The sequence below is a fragment of the Phalacrocorax aristotelis genome, chromosome Z, assembly GCF_949628215.1.
Source record: "Phalacrocorax aristotelis chromosome Z, bGulAri2.1, whole genome shotgun sequence".
In the NCBI taxonomy this organism is placed as follows: domain Eukaryota; kingdom Metazoa; phylum Chordata; class Aves; order Suliformes; family Phalacrocoracidae; genus Phalacrocorax; species Phalacrocorax aristotelis.
The window spans coordinates 14,049,858-14,069,161 of record NC_134311.1 but is presented as its reverse complement, the minus strand read 5'-3'; the positions used below and the strand labels follow the sequence as shown (position 1 = coordinate 14,069,161).

Sequence of the window (19,304 nt, the reverse complement as noted above, 5' to 3'; positions counted from 1 at the left end):
GCCTTGATCCTGCTACCTGGTGCCCGAAAGGTGGGCGAGGGGCCGTTGGAGCTGACAGGAACTTACCGCCGGCTCCATGCCCACACTATGGCGTATCCGCGACGCCACCACCCTTTTAATTTAATTGGAGTATTTTGATATTGTGAAAAACACCCCGTATTTAACTGTGGCGGCCGCAACATTTTCCTCAGTTAGAGGTGCCGAGGGCTGCCGCTGAGAGGCCGGACAGCCTCGCTCCCGCCTCCCCCGAGGGCCCAGCGGTAGGGCGGCGTTCTGGAGCTCGGGGCAAGCTATTACCGGTGGCGGCCACCGGCTCTAGCCTCGCCCTCTCCGGAGCGGGGACAGCAGTCCCCGGGCTAGCAGGCGGGTGCCGCCACCCCTCCCCGGAACGGTCGCTGCGCCGCCCAGGCGGCAGCCGGGAGGGGTTGGCGGCGCACCGAGGCGGAAGCAGGTGGCCGCGTTTCCGTGCGGGCGCGGTGCGGCGGCTGGGCCTGGCGGCCGGCGCGGGTTCCGTTCCCCGCAGCTCTCCAGGTGCGCGGGCGCTAGCCCGGGCCGGTCCCCCCTCACAGTCCCCGCGCCCGCACTCTCACGGGGCTGCCCTTGCCCTTGCCCGTGGCGATGGATGACGAACCCGAACGGACCAAGCGCTGGGAAGGAGGCTACGAAAGGACATGGTGGGCTCGCCTTTCTCCAGCCTCGACTTCTCGTTGGTGACAGACGAGGGAAAAACCTCCCTTCTGCTCAATAACCATCTGTTTTGCGTAGGGAAATTCTTAAAGAAGATGAATCCGGATCGCTGAAAGCGACCATCGAGGACATTCTCTTCAAGGCGAAGAGGAAAAGGTATTATGTGTTGCCACGAGCCTGCTAATAACGCTGGTTTGGTCAGTTATAAGGACTTAATCACTCTGAGACTGGGTTCACTAGGTTGGGTAACCACATCGGCACTCTTGCAGCGTCTTTTTGTGTCCTTACCCCTGCAGATGTCCGGTTGTGTTCTTCTTGCCTGCTGCTTATTAATTGTGCCAGGAAAAAAAAGAGTAAAATTTGGTTTTATCTTTAATCTTAAGCCTGAACATATATAAGCTAGATACCCCAGATGTGCACTAACCGAAGAGGTGAGGTCTTTGATGGGATGAAACATGGTGCAAAGCACTGCACTTGAAATTTGCGCTGCCTAGAGAAAATCCTGCAGTATATTTTTTAATGTACAAACGTCTCAAGCTGGGTTTTGGTGTCATGGCACCAAATCTGTGTTTCAAACAGTCAGAAGAATTGCTAGATAATATATAGGCTTGTTTCATTTCAGATCATGTTAAAATTTTCAAATTTGGGTAAAACTTAAAAGTTCCGTTAAACCTGGTAGTAAGAAATAGTTTTTGTTTGTTTGTTTTCTGAGAGGCATGAAATCTGCAACTGAGTGTTTGTTTTCCAGTGTAAATAAGTGTCTGTGGCTTGTTATTGCATCATATTTGCCAGAAGTCTAGTACCGGACTTGTTCCAGACTTTTGTTTTGGGAACCATTCATTCATTTGCATCTCACTTAAATCCTTTTGTATTTTATTAGACTCTATGAACACCATGGACAAGTTCGACTTGGAATGGTATGTTAATGTCTTCATCCTTGTCTGTCCTGAGTCCGAAACTACTTGGACAGGGGTGGTATGCCTAATCTGAAATACGCTTTTGCTGGCTTAATGTACTTGAGACAAAAGCTTGTGTTTTCCACCAAACTTTATTTTTCTAAAACATTCTTTGTCCGTTGGCAGTGTGGGCGGGGAAGCATGAGCATTCAGAGGTGGAGGTTTGGCATGTTCCCTGTATCAGGGTGAGTTTTGCAACAGCAGTCAGACCACATGTGCTTGCAGAGTCAATTTTTCTTCCTGTGAAAAACAGGCATAATTTAAATGAGTTGTAAATAACAGCATTACTTGATACAATGCTGAGCTCTTCTCCTGAAGAGGTGAAGGTGCAAACTATGCATATTTTGTAGCTTATTGTGAGAGGAAAAGAACAGTGCATTTTTCAAGATAGTACTTAGTTTTTTAATTTTGAAGGAATAATGATAAAAATGCATTAATTTTTCTGTTGCTGTTGATTGCATAGCTCAGGGTACCGAATTTTCCCTGTTTGAGGGAGGAAGTAGTTGCTTTTTCAAGTAAACAGAATACTGAACACTTCATTTAAATACCTCCTGTCTGAGTAATTATCACTTATGGTGAAAATGCAGATGCGTCACCTTTACGTGGTTGTTGATGGGTCAAGAACTATGGAGGACCAAGATTTAAAACCGAACAGACTTACTTGCACTTTGAAGGTATTTCTGTACTCAAAAGTTTTCTCTTATTAATCCACTGTTTCTCTGTGAACTTCTTCCATTTTGCATTTAAAAAAATGGCAGTCTCCTGTGACTAGATTACGTGCACAGCTTCATCTCTCCTCTCATCCGTACCTTTTTTCCTTGTTTCTGTTGCTAGTCTGTAATTTTCCTGGTTTTTGAATAGTAAAGTCTGTGCGACATTAGTTTGCCTTGTACGAGTACTTCTGTACAGTAACAACATTTTGTAAGGACATTTTTGTGGAAAAGCACATTATGAAAAGTATGTGGAAATTAAGCTGAAGCCTTTCGTGTAATAAGGGATGACAGAAGAGCAAACATGCTTTCATTACACATCTAGAATTTGTTTTTTCTTACAGTTGTGTTTTGATGAATTCTGGTTTGAATGGACAGGAGTTCAGTTGGTTTGCTGCTTCAGACTTTGGAGGGCTTTAACTGTATATGTTGTACTCTACGATCTTCTCTAACAACACTAAGCATTGAAATCCTGGGTTTTGATGATTTTTCACAGATCAGTGCTTTTTGGTGTATTGTAAACCTCTGTTTGAACCAACGGTAGTCTAGAACTTTAACATATGAAGCTAATAAAATAAGGGGTGGCTAGTTTCTGAAATATACATTGCATCGGTAACATGGAAGGAGGGAGGAGGATGGAAGGGGCAGGGTGAAAGGAGGATGGAAAAGAAGAGATTATTCTCCCCATTTCTTTTTCCAACTTTTTTTTTTTAATAATACTGGATGTTTTGCAAGTACCACCTACTTAAATACATGTGAATAAAGCTGTTTTTAACGGTCTTAACTTTTCTTTATAGTTATTGGAATATTTTGTTGACGAGTACTTTGACCAAAATCCTATTAGTCAGGTATGTAAAACCATGCAAGAAACAAGTAACTGAAAACTATTTTAAAAGTTAGTTTTAGTTTTAACACTATCTAGTAAACTGTTCTCAGTTCATGGGTTCCTTCCCATTCCTTCCTCATCAGTCTGGTGAAATTCTTCTTTCTCCTTGAACTAATGAAAATAAGAACCCTTCTGTTCCCTTTTTCCTAAACATAAATTCTGCTGCAAAAGTTGTGATTATATTTCTTTTCAGACATTTAGAATTTTGGATTTCTTTCTATACCTTGTGGCAAAAGTACTGAAGTACAGGAATATATGTTAACTGATGCATAGTGTTGTGCTGTTGTTGTTAGAAAAAAACTTGTATAGTTGAGTAATTCTGATCCACAAAGAAGTATATAGCAAAAATGTAAATCAACTTATTTTTAAACTTGATAAGAAAAGTTTTGCCTTTTTTCTTTTTTTTTTTCCTTTTCCAGCTTGGCTTAATTGTAACCAAGAGTAAGAGAGCTGAAAAAATGACAGAACTTTCAGGTAGGGAGGTGGTTTTTTTTTTTAATTGGAGATGTTTTAATATCTCGCATTGATGTTATAAGGTCTACCTAGATGACTGCTGAAAGTGAAGTCATCTTAACATAATATTTTTAATTTGAAGAAGTTCTTGCAAGTTATCTGAAACCATAGTCTTTTTTTTGATCTAGAATTGTCATCGCATGCTTGTTTGTGATCATGTCTTATCCATATTACAATTAAAATGTTTCGTTCTCCCTGTAGTTAACTTCTCACGCTGTTTGTTTTGTGTTTCATGACATCTGTGTGTTCTGTGAGATCTGATCAGATGTTAAGAAGTTAATTTGGTTCTTGCCTCCTGTCACTAGGAATCCCTGTGGCTTCAGAGACAAAGTCTTAATTTTTTTCTCTTTATTCACTTGTAAAACTGGAGCAACTTTATTGAGGAATTTGAGGATCAGTCAATCCTTGAACAGTACTTTGAGGATAATAGAGGAAACTAAACTCTGTTTCTGCTGAAACACTTTGTAAAACATTTCACACTCATCCTATGAGGAAAGGCTGAGAGACCTGGGTTTGTTCAGCCTGGAGGAGACAAGACTGAGGGGGGATTTCATCAGTACTTATCAATATCTAAAGGGGAGGTGTCAGGACAGTGACACTGGACTCTTTTTAGTAGTGCCCAATGACAGGACAAGGGGCAATGGGCACAAGTTGGAACACAGGAAGTTCCAACTAAACATGAGAAAAAACTTCTTTCCTGTGCGGGTGCCAGAGCAGTGGCACGGGCTGGCCAGGGAGGGTGTGGAGTCTCCTTCCCTGGAGACATTCAAACCCCGCCTGGATGCGTTCCTGTGCCCCCTGCTCTGGGTGTGCCTGCTCAAGCAGGGAGGTTGGACGAGATGATCTCCAGAGGTCTCTTCCAACCCCTGCCATTCTGTGACTCTGTTAAGTGCTTAATGATATGCAACAGTGATTTTATTCTTTTTGACCTCTTAAAGTTTCTAACAGTTGAGTTCTTGTAGAATAAAGGTCTTCCTGTTAATATAATGTTTTATTGTTTTCTACATTCTGATCAAGAGGTCAATTTCTAAGGAGAAAGATAGAGTTACAAGTCACAGTTTGAAAACTGTTGTAGTACAAGGTACACTTCATTAAACACATAGTTTAAATATTTGAATCCTTTTAACTTGTTATTTCAGGTGAATTGTTTTTTTCACTTACAGGTAACTCAAAAAAGCACATAACTGCTCTGAAGAAAGCAGTGGATATGAACTGCAGTGGAGAGCCATCTCTATACAATTCTCTGAATTTGGCCATGCAGACTTTAAAGTTAGTATATACATGGAGGGTTTTTTTCCCTATGTTTTCCATAATCTGTATAATGCTGATCGTGAATTTTTGGAGGGGCAAAGATAGTATTTTTTTTTACAAGTAGCATCTTGCATCACCCTGACCTGAGTCTTTAAAAGACAGCTTTATGTCCTCTTACAATACTGTTACAAACTGTTAAGAAGCTAAATATGCTAGTAGTGCAGAAATTAATTTTTTAACACAAGATGCTTCTATTTACGGTGGGCTGCATATAAAAAGCAACAATACTTTAAAATGAAGTAGGTGATTTTATGTCATGTATGAATATGGTGATGAAAGACCCTGCAATGACTTTTTACTACAGGGCTAAGGTATGTGAGAGGGCAGAGTTAGAGCTTAATAATAAGAGAACAGGGAAAGAAACAGCATTGAATCACAATAATCTAGCAGGAGTTTCAGCACACTTTAGAAAGGTAAATTTTCAGGTAGGATAGATTTAAAAAGACTTTTTGCTACGTGAGGTATTGAGATGGGGTAGGCATTTGTGGAAGAGTGTTTTAACAAATAATTATAGCTAGAATCACTGACAGAATAAAGTTAGTAGTCAGTGTCATAAAAATATTTGAATGGGTAGTTTGAAGAGAGTTTACCATTAAGAACTAAAAGACAGTTGTTAATGGATTTACACCTATAAACTGATTAGAGGTTTTTATCTTAAGAAGCAGTGTTGCTAGTTTGAAGGTGAATTTAACCTGTGAGAGTATGGATAACATACAGGCATAACTTAAGCTTTAGAGCAAACAATCAGATCACTACACAGTCAAATACTGTATTTTAGATACTGAGAAGGTTTGACTTTTGGAAAGTTATATTCTGGTGCTCAGAGAAGGATCTTACCAGTCTTATAATTTGTAGGGGACTTCATATTATGTTGTTTTCTGACTTTAGTACGTTGAAGCCCTTGGAAACTTTGGCATACAAGTAGCTTAGTGTACACAAGTAAATTAACTATATACTTTCTTTAGGCACATGCCAGGACATACAAGCAGAGAGGTTTTAATAGTCTTCAGCAGTCTGACGACATGTGATCCAGCCAACATCTATGATCTAATTAAGGTACAGAAGTGAAGTTTGACTACTACATTGAACACCCAAGCTATTAGACTAAAAAGACAGTTGCAGTGTCATCACCGATTAACTTTATTTAAAACTTTGAACCTTTTTACTGTTTTCTGTTCTGCATATGAATTTAAGTATGCTTTCTTTTTCCATTTGAAGTGTTTAAAAGCAGTTAAGATCAGAGTATCTGTCATTGGCCTAAGTGCTGAAGTTCGAGTTTGTACAGTACTTGCCCGAGAAACTGGTGGTATGTATCTAAAGTTCAGTAGTTATACTACTAATACAAGTATAAAATCAAATTTAAGAAACTAATTTGTCATATATTCATTAATGCATTTTAATATTTAAGAATGAATATTCTGTTGTGCTGGCAGAAAATTTAAGGGTTTCCCAAACTACAAAATACACAGTATTTACTGAAATTACTGTCAGCTAGTAGCTGCATCTCTAAAGAGAAGAAATACATATGCTTTAAAACATAGTGTTCCATATATAAAGCTATGTGATGTGGAACTTGCTAATGTAACAAGTTAGTATGAATTACTACAGTGGTAACTTTTACGATATTACTACAATTACGACAAAGTAACGTTGGAGAAAAAGCTATGGGCCGTCATATCTAATTAAACATTCTGGTGTTATTACCTTTAAAACTTGTCATTTTCAGTAGCATTAACAGGACTGTTTTTAGGAACAGAGTTGGCTAAATTATTTTTTTTACTTAAGTTGTTTTCTGTCCCTTGGAGGATATGTTTGTATTCTTATATGCTCATAATCTGAGATTAAGGCATTTCTTTCTTTGTGACAGGAACATACCACATTATTTTAGATGAAAGTCATTATAAGGAACTCCTGATGCATCATGTTAGTCCTCCACCTGCCAGTTCAAGTTCTGAGTGTTCCCTTATTCGAATGGGTAGGATATGGTTTTGTTAAAGTCCTAGCACAAGATATGCAAATCTTGTCTTTTTCTTTCTTTGCAACTTCTGTGTTACAGCCATAGACATAGCTAGAAGTATAATAAAGACATTGCACAATTGGTTTTTTTATTTTAACTTTTATTTTACTAACTAGATACCAATTTTTTTGACGTTGTTCATGCAAGGTAGCTTTTAAATAAAGAATTAAAACAAATAAGGCAATTTACTCAACTGCAGTTGGAAACAGTAAAGTGGAATGATATTGCTCGTACAGTAATTGGTATAAATGTAATACTTGGAAATTAAGGATGGAAAATATTTTGTTTCTCCCTGTGGTTTGGTTTGGTTTTTTTTTTTTCCCTGCAGAAGGCAACTATTATAAGCTTAATTGACTGTAAGAGCCATCTGTTTGGCCACGTAGTACATATTTGTTAGGAGTACTGTTGTGGTGTTCTTCTAACAAATGGATTAGGTACCCTTTCTTCTCCTGATGTATTTCTTGATAAATTTAAGCCTGGAGTTAAGCCAGAATAGGACCTTTAAAGCCATGAATTAGAGCATTGATTTCTCGCTTCCATTCACCCATTTTTACAGATAAGAATTAATATATTTTTATGTGTAAATTTAAATACTGAAGAGATTTACTTGTTATAGGTAAAGCCTGAGCAGCAGTCAAAAATTAACTGCCCACTTGACATGAGCTGTGAAAAATAAGTGGTAGGAAGAATTATATCTGTTACAGCCTCTGTAGAATACTATAGTCTCATATGTCATATGCTGCACTTGGAAGGTGAATATATACTTGTGTCTGCATGTAAAAATATTTTCCCTTTAATTAGAAACCATTGTTCAAGCGAACATTCATGTAGTGCTCTTTCTGCTTTCCTGACATTGCACATAATTTTTGTAGCTGTTCTTCAAAAATGGGGTTCCTGTGAGCTTCAGTTAATATGAAGTCTATTAAAAGATTTTTTTCAGCTGGGAAAAATACAGTGAGTGATTTGTTGGTGGATGTAGGCAGACACCTTTAGGAAGAGTTTGATGCCTAGTAAGTGTGTATTACTTGTCCTGTAATAGCAAACAAACAAAAAAAAAGACATAGGTCTTAATGTTGAGAATAATTTTTGAACTTCTGCACTGAAGTAAGAAACAGAAAGATTACTTGTTTTAAAAGTGTTAATATGGGATGTTTTTCTCTTCAGGTTTTCCTCAGCATACGATTGCTTCTCTATCTGATCAAGATGCAAAGCCATCCTTTAGCATGGCGTAAGTAAATTTCATTAGAATTCAATGAGCTCATTAGAATTCAGTAATAATTAATCATATTTAGAAAATCTGTCAGTGAAGTTATTGCAAAATAACATGCAAAGAATAGTAAGTCGTGTCTTGTGACTTCTCAGTAGAAGTTTTACTTCCATTTGCACATTTAGTATGGGGCTGTAGTTACCTCTGTTAAATAAGCTTTAAAAATTTACATTTAAAATTTTTTCAAGGTAGTTAATGGCTTTTAGTAGTGTTTTATAGTGGTTAGATCTCAAGGGTGGTACCGGGTATTGAAGTAATTACTACCAGTTTTACTTTCATTTCTCAATTCAATTATTTCTATAACTATAAAGGTAATGATGAGGATGAAGATTATTATTATAAAGATTTTTTAAATCTATTTATTAGTATGACTTTAAAGGGAAGTTGACAATAGATGCCACATTTGATTTGTGTACCAGTGCTCTTCTCAATGAGAGGAATCATGGCTTTCAGGGATGATGGGGAGTATGAATTTTCAGAAGGAACAGTGTCTGCTGTTTGAAAGAATAAGTACTAACGTGCATCTTAAAATCAGTATAGAGCGTGTGTGTGTGTAAGTAGAAAAACTAATACTGTAACCTTTCATAACTTTAGTTTTTAAAGATATATTGGTTCCTCTGTCTGGGAAGGTTTGGTCTTCATTCTGTTTCTGTGGGAAGACGTGGTTACTGGTATCTCACCCTATCAATTTTTTTCTGACACTTCCATATATGTGGAACTGTTGCATGGAAGCTACCGAAACTCTTTAAACTATTTGTTGTGAGAACTGTATAGTATTTGTGGTTATATAGTATTATGGAGTTATTGCCTAGGTATTAAATTGTGTCTCTCTACTCTAGGCAATTGGAAAACAACAGCGAGCCGGGTCTGACACTGGGTGGATATTTCTGTCCCCAGTGCAGAGCCAAATACTGTGAACTTCCTGTGGAATGCAAAATCTGTGGTGAGTAGCAAGAAAAGGTGAACAGATTAATTGTGAGTTAGTAGTAAGAGAGCTAAGGAACGAAAAATTGTGCTAGTTTTGGCTGAGAAGGGGTTAATTCTCCTTACCGTGGGGGGTCGTCGACCTTCCCACTCTCTGCCACGTGGCGGGGGGCTGGGAGGGGCAGGGCCACGGCGGGGGCGGCTGACCCCGACTGGCCGATGGCACGTTCGTTCCGTACCACGTGACACCGTGACCAGTATATTAAGGGGGGGCAGTTGGGGCTCGGGAGCGGTGCGACATTGGGTCGGCGGGTGGCGAGCAGCTGCGTTGCGGGTGGTTTGTTTCGGCGATTCGTTCCCCTCCCCCCTCCCTTCCCCCCTCCCCTGGGGCTTTGCGCCTCTCGTTGTTCTCCTTTCCATTGGATTTTTGTTGTTGTTTCTTTTAATTTTAATTATTAAACTGATCTTATCCCAACCCACGAGCGTTACCCTTCTGATTCTCTCCCCCATCTACCGGTGGGGAGTGAGCGAGCGGCTGTGTGGGGCTGAGCTGCCGGCTAAACCACGACAGTCTTTTTGGCGCCCAACGTGGGGCTCAAGGGTTGGAGATAACAACAGCTGCTGGTCACAGCACTGTGTTGTCCTTTTTGCAGTTGGTGTTAAAGATCGGTGTTGGTTTGTTTAGTCTGCTGTGTTCTGCTGTGATTAGTAACATTCTGCCTACGAGATTTGTTACGCAAACACTGATTTTCAGTTTTACCTGGTATTGGGTTTTTGCTGAAACCATTGCTGTGCTTTGGCTAGCACCTTGTTGAGGCAATTAGCAATTATACCTCCTCCTCTGAGAGACTTTATATGGAGGAAGTACAGAATGGTATCTTTGCAGTTTTTTTCTATGATGTCTCCGCTTTTATTACAACAACCTTTTTGTATCTTGAACATCCTTGGGTGGTTAAGGTGCAATTATTGTTAGTTTTTCGGCACGCTGTTTTGGTTTTGACTAAGCAACTTAAGAATATCACCCAGAAATCTGCCCCAAGGCTTGATAGTTACGAGTGGGAGGGCATGTGGGATAGCATGGGCAAATACCTAGGGCAGTGGGCACCCCTGGTGTTTTGGAGTTTCACCCCCAAACAAGTGCAGAATCCTGAAAAACTAGTAGAATATTTGGAGAAAGTATGTTGTTATGCTGGGCACTCTAGAGAGACACAGATCACTGGGATGTGCTGGGGCCTGGCCCATGTGTGCCGAGCCCTGCTCAACAGTATTCAGTGCTCCCAAAGGGGAAGAGAATGTCTCTGGATTGAAATGCAAAGTGACAGGCACTGCAGCCACTCAAACCCCCACGACAATTACTGGAGCTGGCTCAAGAATCAACCTGTGCCAGTATCAGTGGCCCCCATACACAGGACAAAATCTTGGAAGCGGACGTCAACTCATTTAGAACGGGATGATGAAAAAGCAGGGCCGTCACAAGGAGAGGAGGAAGAAGTCATAAATGAAATAGAGACCACCCGATCCCTGTCCTTGAGTGAGTTGCGAGATACACTAAAAGATTTCAGCCGTCGTTCAGGTGAGCACATTGCCACCTGGCTGCTCCGATGCTGGGATAATGGGGCCAGTAGCCTGGAACTAGACGGAAAAGAAGCCAAACAACTGGGATCCCTTTCTGGGGAAGGGGGCATTGACAAAGCAATTGGAAAAAGAGCACAAGCCCTCAGCCTCTGGAGGCGACTCCTGTCCGGAGTGAAGGAAAGGTATCCCTTTAAAGAAGATGTTACATATCGCCCAGGAAAATGGACAACCATGGAGAAAGGCATCCAGTATCTAAGGGAATTAGCTGTGTTTGAGGTGATTTATGGTGACCTGGACGATCAACAGTCATCCAAAGATCCAGATGAAGCCGAGTGCACGCAACCCATGTGGCGGAATTTTGTACAGAGCGAACCATCCTCGCATGCGAACTCACTGGCAGTGATGTCCTGGAAAGGGGATGAGGCACCAACAGTGGCGGAGGTGATTGATAGACTCCGGGATTATGAAACAAATATCTCTTCCTCGCTCATCTGCTGTGGAAAAACTATCCCGAGAGGTCCAGCAACTCAAAGATATGTCCAACTCGCCACCTCTACAGAGTAGTGTCTCAGCTGTTAGGAATAAGCGTCCTTTGGCTCAAAGGAGATGATACACACCACGGGCCACCCCATGGTTCTGCCTGTGTGACCACGGAGAGGACATGATGAGGTGAGATGGCAAGCCTACCTCGACCCTAGAGGCATGGGTACGTGAGCTGCAAGGAAGAACAATTGCTCAGGGAGGTTCTTCCAGGAAAGCTGCTGCTCCAGTTTCTAGTGAGCAGGTCCCCAGACAGAGGAGCAGAAGTGCTGATTTTATTTCTAAGTGTAATAGAGAGACTCCTGATTCACATTTACAGGAAGTGAGTTGCGAATGCCATGATCAGGACTAGAGGGTCCCTGCCTCCAGCCAGGTGAATGAAAGGGATAACCGGGCTTACTGGACTGTGTGGATCCGATGGCCTGGCACGTCCGACCCACAGGAGTATAAAGCCTTAGTGGACACCAGCGCACAGTGCACCTTAATGCCATCAAACTATACAGGGGCAGAACCCATCAGCATTGCTGGAGTGACAGGGGGATCCCAAGAGCTAACTGTGTTGGAGGCCGAAGTGAGCCTAACTGGGAATGAGAGGCAAAAGCACCCCATTGTGACTGTCCCAGAGGCTCCTTCCATCCTTGGCACAGACTACCTCAGGAGAGGGTATTTCAAGGACCCAAAAGGTCACAAGTGGGCTTTTTTGTAGCTGCCTTGGAGACGGAGGAAACTGAACAGCTGTCTACCTTGCCTGGTCTCTCGAAGGACCCTTCTGTTGTGGGGTTGCTGAGGGTCAAAGAACAACAGGTGCCGATCACCACCACAACAGTGCACCGGCGGCAGTATCGCACCAACAGAGACTCTCTGATCCCCATCCATGAGCTCATTCACCAACTGAAGAGCCAAGGAGCCATCAGTAAGACCCACTCACCTTTTAACAGTCCCATATGGCCAGTGCGGAAGTCTAATGGAGAGTGGAGACTAACAGTAGACTATCGTGGCCTGAATGAAGTCACTCCACCGTTGAGTGCTGCTGTGCCAGACATGCTAGAACTTCAATACGAACTGGAGTCAAAGGCAGCCAGGTGGTATGCCACAACTGATACCACTAATGTATTCAATCCCTCTGGCAGCAGAGTGCAGGCCACAGTTTGCTTTCACATGGAGGGGCGTCCAGTACACCTGGAATCGACTGCCCCAGGGGTGGAAACACAGTCCTACCATTTGCCATGGACTGATCCATACTGCACTGGAACAAGGTGAAGCTCCCGAACACCTGCAATACATTTATGACGACATCGTGTGCGGCAGCACAGTGGAAGAAGTTTTTGAGAAAGGAGAGGAAATAGTCCAAATCCTTCTGAAAGCTGGTTTTGCCATAAAACAAAGTAAGGTGAAGGGACCCACACAAGAGATCCATTTCTTAGGAATCAAATGGCAAGATGGACGTTGTCAGATCCCAATGGATGTGATCAACAAAATAGCAGCCATGTCTCCACCAACCAGCAAAAAGGAAACACAAGCTTTTTTAGGTGTTGTGGGTTTTTGGAGAATGCATATTCCAAATTAGTGTCTGATCATAAGCCCTCTCTATCAAGTGACCCTGAAGAAGAATGATTTCAAATGGGGGCCTGAGCAATGACCAGCCTTTGGACAGATTAAACAGGAGATAGTTAATGCAGTAGCCCTTAGGCCAGCCCTGGCAGGACAAGATGTAAAGAATGTGCTCTACATTGCAGCCAGGGAGAATGGCCCTACCTGGAGCCTCTGGCAGAAAACACATGGGGAGACCTGAGGTTGACCCCTAGGGTTTTGGAGTCGGGGATACAGAGGGTCCGAAGCCTGCTATACTCCAGCTGAAGAAGAGATATTGGCAGCATATGAAGGGTTCGAGCTGCTTCAGAAGTGGTTGGTACTGAGGCACAGCTGCTCTTGGCACCCCAACTGCCAGTGCTGGGCTGGATGTTCAAAGGAAACGTGCCCTCTACACACCATGCAACTGATGCTACGTGGAGTAAATGGGTTGCACTGATCACCCAGCGGGCTCGAACAGGAAACGCCCGTCACCCAGGAATCTTGGAAGTGATTATGGACTGCCCAGAAGGCAAAGATTTTGGATTATCAGCAGAGGAGGAGGTGACACATGCTGAAGAAGCCCCACTGTATAACAAACTGCCAGAAGATGAAAAGCAGTTCACTGATGGGTCCTGTCGCCTTGTGGGAGAGCACTGGAGATGGAAGACTGCTGTATGGAGTCCTACACGACAAGTAGCAGAAACTGCTGAAGGAGAAGGTGAATCGAGCCAGTTTGCAGAGGTAAAGGCCATCCAGCTGGCCTTAGACATCGCTGAACGGGAAAAGTGGCCAGTGCTCTATCTCTATACTGACTCCTGGATGGTGGCAAATGCCCTGTGGGGCTGGTTACAGCAGTGGAAGCAAAGCAACTGGCAGCGCAGAGGCAAACCCATCTGGGCTGCCGCACTGTGGCAAGATATTGCTGCCCGGGTAGAGAAACTGGTTGTAAAGGTACGGCATGTGGATGCTCACGTCCCCAAGAGTCGGGCCACTGAAGAATATCGAAACAACCAGCAGGTAGATCAGGCTGCCAAGATTGAAGTGGCTGAGGTGGATCTGGACTGGCAGCATAAGGGTGAACTATTTCTAGCTCGGTGGGCCCATGACACCTCAGGCCATCAAGGGAGAGATGCAACATACAGGTGGGCTCGTGATCGAGGGGTGGACTTGACCATGGATGTTGTTGCACAGGGTATCCACGAATGTGACACATGCGCTGCAGTCAAGCAAGCGAAGCGGGTAAAGCCTGTGTGGTATGGGGGACGATGGCTGAAATATAAATATGGGGAGGCCTGGCAAATTGGCTGTATCACTCTCCCACAAACCCGTCAAGGCAAGCGCCATGTGCTTACGATGGTAGAAACAACGACTGGCTGGCTGGAAACATATCCTGTCCCCCACGCCACTGCCCGGAACACTATCCTGGGTCTTGAGAAAAAAGTCCTGTGTCGACATGGCACCCCAGAGAGAACTGAGTCAGACAGTGGGACTCATTTCCGAAATAGCCTCATAGACAGCTGGGCCAAAGAGCACGGCATTGAGTGGGTGTATCACATCCCCTATCACGCACCAGCCTCTGGGAAAATTGAACGGTACAATGGACTGTTAAAAACTACACTGAGAGCAATGGGGGGGTGGGACATTCAGGCACTGGGATACACATTTAGCAAAAGCCATGTGGTTAGTCAACATGAGGGGATCTGCCAACCGAGCTGGCCCTGCCCAGTCAGAAATCCTACGTACTGTGGAAGGGGCAAAACAGTCTGGGTTCTTCCTGCCTCCGGCAAAGGCAAACCTATTCGTGGGATTGCTTTTGCTCAAGGGTGCACTTGGTGGGTGATGCGGGAGGATGGAGGAGTCTGGTGTGTGCCTCAAGGGGATTTGATTTTGGGTGAAAACAGTCAATGAACAATGTCAATGGCACAATGTGAACAGCTGTATAATATTGAGTGTCACCTCTGTGTTGTATCAATGATATCATAGTACTAGCCTCCCAACCAAGCAAAGTGCAGCAGTGATGGAACAATGGCTGACTCGGTATGCAGCAACCCAACGCCACACACAGACACCACCTCTCCCACCCGGAAAGACTGATACAACAGATGGAGCCCAGAGTCACGGGCTGGGTGAACTCAATGGACATTTTTATGGACATTTTACAGGGAAGGTCCATAGACCAAGGGAATGATGTCTGTGTATTATGTTAAAGGATGGGAAGGGGTGGGGTGGTGGTTGGTAAGGTTGTATTGGATGGTACGGGATCTGGGCATGGTGTAAATGGTGTGGTGTAAGGGGTGGAAAATGTGCTGGTTTTGGCTGAGAAGGGGTTAATTCTCCTCACCAAGGGGGGTCGGCTGGGAGGGGCAGGGCCACGGCGGGGGCAGCTGATCCCAACTGGCCGATGGCACGTTCATTCCGTACCACGTGACACCATGACCAGTATATTAAGGGGGGGCAGTTGGGGCTTGGGAGTTGTGGAACAAATCCTCCTGGGGACCATCACAAGTCAAATGAAGCATGTGATTGGGAAAAGCCAACATGGCTTCACTAAAGGCAGATCATGCTTGACTAACCTGGTGGCCTTCTATGACACAGTGACTTGCCTGGTTGACATGGGGCGGGCGGTGGACATTGTCTACCTGGACTTCTCCGAGGCCTTTGATACGGTCCCCCACAGTCTCCTCCTGGGGAAATGAATGCATTATGGCCTAGACAAGTGGTCTGTGCAGTGGGTGGGGAACTGGCTGACAGGCCGCACCCAAACGGTGGTGGTAAATAGCTCTTTCTCAAACTGGCAACCTGGTTACCCTTCTGATTCTTCTCCCCATCTACCGGTGGGGGAGTGAGTGAGCAACTGTGTGGGGCTGAGTTGCCGGCTAGACCACGAAAAAAATTCAGCTATACTTAGGAATTAAAAGCCATCTCTGCTTTAAGAAGCCTGCATTTCTATGTCCTTGGATTTCAGCTTCATACAAGGGACTTCGAGGACTATACCTGTAACAGTAAAGCTGTATATATTCCCCAGTATATTATAAACTAAAAGCCTTAAAGCCAAGCGGAGAAGAAGGGTGATTCACATACAAATGGTAATAATTTCCTCAAGAATCATGGTTTAACAGGCCCACCAATGTTTCAGGCTCCTCAGTGCCAAGGCCATGATGACAAAGAATGCTTTGTAGTAAAAGAACAGAAGTAGCACCACACCTCTGGGAGGATGGATGAAATGTTTCAAAGTTGAACCCAAGGGCAGTCTACAAAGGGACATCTGAAAGGCTATAGATTTGTAAATGGAGACCTTCAGTCTTCCAGATGTTAACGGACAGTACAACCAATGGTGCCTCCGCCCCCATAAGGAGGGAGGGAGGATTAGCTTTTTTAATATTATTAATATTGTGTGAGTGACAGTTGTCCTCCTGTTAACTTCTACAGGCATATGACTAAAACACGTTAGGTATTATCAAGATGCAGGTATTTTGGCAAGAGGATGAAATAACTCTAGTTTGGGTCACCTTGTCCTAGTTTCATATCAAGGTCTTCACATCAGCATGAGTTTTGTTTCAGCAAGGTAATAGTGTAACTGGAGAAGTCTTCAGTTTATCAGCAACAGATTCTCCACAGCTGCAGCTGGCAGCAGAACAAGACCTGAGAAGTTTATACTTCGTGGGAGTGAGAGAAGTTTGTGCCAGCCCATGCCCCAGCTGACACTAGCCTGTTGTCATGATTTAACCCCAGCTGGCAACCAAGCCCCACCCAGCTGCTTGCTCACTGTCCTTGCTGGGATGGGGAGAGAATCTGAAGGGTAAAAGTGAGAAAACTTGTGGGTTGAGATAAAGACAGTTTAAGAGGTAAAGCAAAGGTCACGTGCACAAGCAAAGCAAAACAGGAATTCATTCACTGCTTCCCATGGGCAGGCAGGTGTTCAGCATCTCCAGGAAAGCAGGGCTCCATCACACGTAACGGTGACTGGGGAAGACAGATGCCATCACTCCAAATGTCCCCCCCCTTCCTCCTTCCCCCAGCTTTATATACTGAGCACGACATCATATGGTGTGGGATATCCCTGTGGCCAGTTGGGGTCAGCTGTCTCAGCCGTGTCCTCTCCCAGCTTCTTGTGTGCCCCCAGCCCACTCACTGGTGGGGTGAGGAGCAGAAAAGGCCTTGACTCTGTGTGCGCGCTGCTCAGTGGTAACTAAAACATCCCTGCATTATCAGCACTGTCTCCAGCACTAATCCAAACCACAGCACCATACTGGCTACTGTGACGAAAATTGACTCCATCTCAGCCAAAACCAGCAGAGCTATGTTAGCTGAAACAGGACTGTGGTGTGTCTTTGGCAGTATTGTGGCATGCTACGGTAGAGCTTTGTAGTTGGGTGACATTTTAACTGGTGATGTGAAGCATCAGAACTGTTGTCACCAAAGAGAAGTTGTGCATTTAGATTTAATCAGAGGACACTTCTAGGGTTGCGTTTTGTTTATGGCATGAGGATAAAATCTGGCTACCTTTACAACTGTGCATTGTAAATGTACTTCTGAAGACTTGAGTTGAACTTTTTAATTAGAAATTTGGACAATTTTCTTGTTCTTTATATTTGGATTTAATTCTGGAAAGGATTACAGGTTTGGATTATGGAAGCTAATGAATAAAAAATTTCATGGTTTTTTAGTCTTAAAAGCTCTGAACCACTGATTAATTAAAACCTTTTTTCTTTTTGCTTTATTTAATACAGAAAAGCTTCTCGGTAAGTCCTATCTTGTAATAATTTTGATATCTCTTCATTTCCAGGTCTTACGTTAGTGTCTGCACCTCACCTGGCTCGGTCTTACCATCACTTGTTTCCTTTGGATGCCTTTCAGGAAGTTACCCTGGAACAGTATCAGGGGGAACGGTATGCAAATCATATTTGTGATATTGAGTGTACATGTGGACCTTGTAGTTTTTTGTTATGGAAGTAAGAATAGCTGGCAGCAGCTTCTTTGCTGCTGGAGGTGCTGCTGAATGTTTGGGCATTTTGGGGCACCTCTGGCATTAAGAAATATTTATAGTTCCCGTTAACAGTTATCCTGTGTGTTCAGTTGAATAGCTGAAATAATTTCCATAAATTGTTACCATGTATGAGATTATTTTTAAACATCATTTTACACAATCTTGACCTTTTCAGTTAAAACACACAATTTTTCTCTTAGGTATTGTCAAGGCTGCCAGGGAGAAATGAAAGATCAAAATGTAAGTATGTTGAACTGCATTGGAATTTGCATTGAGGGGTGCCAGAAGTAGAGATGATCCTCTAGTGTAGTCTTCTAAAGACCATAAGAATATTAGTGGAAGTTTATCCTGTGGTTAACTAGAGTTCTTTGTTATAAAGCCACACATTTTAGACTGCAAAGTGTATCAAAGTGTGGGAAGGTATTTCCTGGAGGGCTGCATAAATCAGCTGCTTCTCTTAGCCATTTGGAAACATCTACAATGACTTGAGCTTAGCCCTTTGGTCATATTTGCATTGTTGAGAAACCTTAATTCAGTTGGGGTTCTGTGGTGTTATCAGTAGTATAGTCTATTTACAGTGTCCTGGTGATGCAACTGTTGCTCTGCTATAGTGCTATGATGGTGATATTTTTTTTTCTAATTTGACGTATTTTTCTATCTTTTCCACACAGGTTTACATATGCAAAGTGTGTCAGAATGCATTTTGCATGGAATGTGATTTGTTTGTTCATGATTCTCTGCACTGCTGTCCAGGCTGTATTCATGAGCACCCTGCTCCCATGTCTGTATGATGTAATCTCTTTTTCGAAATTGTCCTATCTGTGCCATTCTTGCATAAATCTATTACGTTTATTCAGCCATAGCTTTTACTGAGGCACCTCAAGACAAGAAGGACCTAGATAATTAAAGAAGGATGAACACTGGCTTGGAAGCAAACTTCCAATTTTTACCTAATGTATTAAAGAATTTTTTATTAATATATTCTTGAATTATCTATATCTGATTGTGCTGGCTGTAGCTGAGAAGGGTTTAATTCTCCTTACTGTGGGGGGGAGATTGGCTCTCTTTCCAGCTTCTGCTGTGCCGCATGACGGGGGGGGCGGCTGACCCTGACTGGCCGATGGCACATTCATTCCATGCCACGTGACACCGTGACCAGTATATGGAGGGGGGACAGCTGGGGCTCGGGTCGGTGGGCAGCGAGCGGCTGTGTCGCGGGCGGTTTGTTTCGGCGATTCGTTCCCCTTCCCCCTCCCTTCCCCCCTGCCGGGTTTCGCACCTCTCATTGTTCTCCTTTCCATTGGATTTTTGTTGTTGTTTCTTTTAATTTTAATTATTAAACTGTTCGTATCCCAACCC

At 43.3% G+C, this 19,304-nt stretch overlaps 1 protein-coding gene across 2 annotated transcripts; it reads left to right on the top strand.

Moving 5' to 3' along the window:
* The first annotated feature begins 421 nt into the window (after positions 1–421).
* Positions 422–18,924, top strand: LOC142050526 (general transcription factor IIH subunit 2). 2 transcript variants are annotated; one of them, XM_075079215.1, is made up of 16 exons: positions 441–674; positions 766–843; positions 1,568–1,604; positions 1,770–1,828; positions 2,231–2,317; positions 3,151–3,201; positions 3,659–3,713; positions 4,916–5,021; positions 6,029–6,119; positions 6,282–6,369; positions 6,931–7,038; positions 8,245–8,308; positions 9,187–9,290; positions 17,745–17,847; positions 18,146–18,185; positions 18,617–18,924. In XM_075079215.1, exons 5-16 carry the CDS (start codon positions 2,231–2,233, stop codon positions 18,734–18,736), a joined length of 1,017 nt encoding a protein of 338 aa, XP_074935316.1. In that variant the 5' UTR covers positions 441–674; positions 766–843; positions 1,568–1,604; positions 1,770–1,828; the 3' UTR covers positions 18,737–18,924. The 2 variants fall into 2 exon arrangements, with proteins under 2 accessions (XP_074935315.1, XP_074935316.1); XM_075079214.1 differs by lacking the exon at positions 1,770–1,828 and having other exon boundaries at positions 422–674.
* The last annotated feature ends 380 nt before the right edge of the window (positions 18,925–19,304 follow it).